This window comes from Octopus bimaculoides, chromosome 9 (genome assembly GCF_001194135.2).
Source record: "Octopus bimaculoides isolate UCB-OBI-ISO-001 chromosome 9, ASM119413v2, whole genome shotgun sequence".
NCBI classification, from domain to species: Eukaryota; Metazoa; Mollusca; class Cephalopoda; order Octopoda; family Octopodidae; genus Octopus; species Octopus bimaculoides.
The window spans coordinates 21,695,551-21,697,446 of record NC_068989.1 but is presented as its reverse complement, the minus strand read 5'-3'; the positions used below and the strand labels follow the sequence as shown (position 1 = coordinate 21,697,446).

Below are 1,896 nucleotides of genomic sequence, written 5' to 3'. Positions count from 1 at the left end.
AGTTTTTAGTTACAGAAGCACACCAGTTTTCGTTTTTTCAATGGGTTTATAGTACAATAAAGAACATAGATTGCATCATATATTAAAAGATGGTTATTATGTCGTTCTTTAGACTTCTGCTTTGTGGATGTTACCTCTTATGTCAAATAATGTGATTTTATTGGAACTACATTTATCTGTTTGAAATACCCCTCAACTGCATAAATAATCCGAACAATTCTTGCTACCGCAGTGATTACAAAATCTTTAGCGTTGTATGTTTATACTAATATTCTTTGCTTGTCTTCCAAAGCCAACGTAGGCAGCTTTCAAATTGGTCACAGACAATCTTCTTGGAAATAAATGCACAAAGGGTTATAAAGCTATGGTTGGAAACCTGCTCCGGACTTACCAATATCAAGGTGTGATTACCTGCTTCTTTACCCCCTGCAAACAGTGGGGTAATGAATGATGAGAAGATTGAAAAGAGACTATTTTGTAACAAAAGATTTAGTTTATCTTGAAAATGAATATGATTTTTGTAATCAGCGACCCCAAATCAGTAAAGATCGGCTGGAATATTCAACCTCTGGAATATTTTTGCTGTTGACCAGAGATGTTAGATGGCCCAAATCAGGTTTTATAGAAATTAGTATATTCGATGTACGAGCTGCCGTCTGAAATTAGCATGAAACTGTTTCACTTTAATTATATACATTCTGAAAAGGTGCAAACGTCACGCTTGCTATTTACCCATCATCCCTAAAATATAGATCTTTGTGTTTTGACAGAAAATACACCACTATTTAGATAACCTGATTAATATGATTGAGTTGTTGGTTTTCCTGTTAGTTGCTTTAATTATTTGCTCCAATAATTACATATATCATAAGCTAAGTCGTGTATTCACCTGTATGTCGATATCATCCATTACTAGTTGTCGTTATTGTTTTGTACAGATCCGCTCTGAATGAGAAGACCCATGAAAATAAATCATTCGAAATGCCTCCATCTTGTCTTTCTTCTCATTCTATATTACTTAAATGTGTCTTTATTTATAAGACAATATTGTGTGATTTGGAGAACATTTGACTATTATTTCTAGGCTACCTCGTTGAATCGGTTTAAACTCAGATCATGTAAAATTTAAAAAAATCGAACAGGTTTACCCAATAAAGCCTCTACACCTTAAGATTAATTTTAATCCAACATTGAGGTCGCAATCTCCCTCCTTAACTTGCCATTAATAATGCCGTTCTCTAGTTATCTTCTTTACAAACTATCACTACAGCAATAAACGGTTGTTAACGTGTTAATAAATGAAATAATTCATTGAAGACATACCGTTGAAAGATCCAGGTACTCTCAGATGTGGGTTGTGATTCATTGTTGAAAATAATGTTTCATCTGGGTTTCTTGTATCACGAACCCAATTAATAAATTCCTGTGATCGACGATCCATGATAAGAAATTCTACATAACCACGTGATGCTGTAATGTGTATGCTTCCTTTTGAAACTGTAATGTTATGTGGTGGAGGGGGTTTCAAGCCCATTCGTCGAAAGTTAACATAACGATATTTTGTACGAAAATCAAAACTGTTAATAAATAGAAGAGAACAAAAAAAGAAAAAAAAAAACATAATTTACTCAAAAAAATATTTATTCTTAATTTATCAGAAAAATCACAAACTTGTCGGTGAAGGCTTGGTCTCAGTACCTTATCTTTTATTTATTTATTTATTTTTATTTTTTTTTGCTAGCGAAAATATGATCTGAAAAGGCTGGCCCTATATTCATGAAAAGTAAAACCGACTCCAAAAGGAATTCAAGAAAATCCCAAACAGATGCAAAAAAATGTAGTACACACACACACACACACACACACATATATATATATATATATATATATATATAT

At 32.6% G+C, this 1,896-nt stretch overlaps 1 protein-coding gene across 1 annotated transcript in view; it reads right to left on the bottom strand.

Moving 5' to 3' along the window:
- Positions 1-535: 535 nt before the first annotated feature.
- The window catches only part of LOC106881829 (beta-1,3-galactosyl-O-glycosyl-glycoprotein beta-1,6-N-acetylglucosaminyltransferase), a 51,549-nt gene continuing 50,188 nt past the window's right edge, over positions 536-1,896 (bottom strand). Inside the window, exon 5 of the mRNA XM_014932347.2 lies at positions 536-1,577. Within this exon, the coding sequence (XP_014787833.2) occupies positions 1,292-1,577 (286 nt within the window). The 3' untranslated portion in view covers positions 536-1,291. The remainder of the gene's footprint in view (positions 1,578-1,896) is intronic.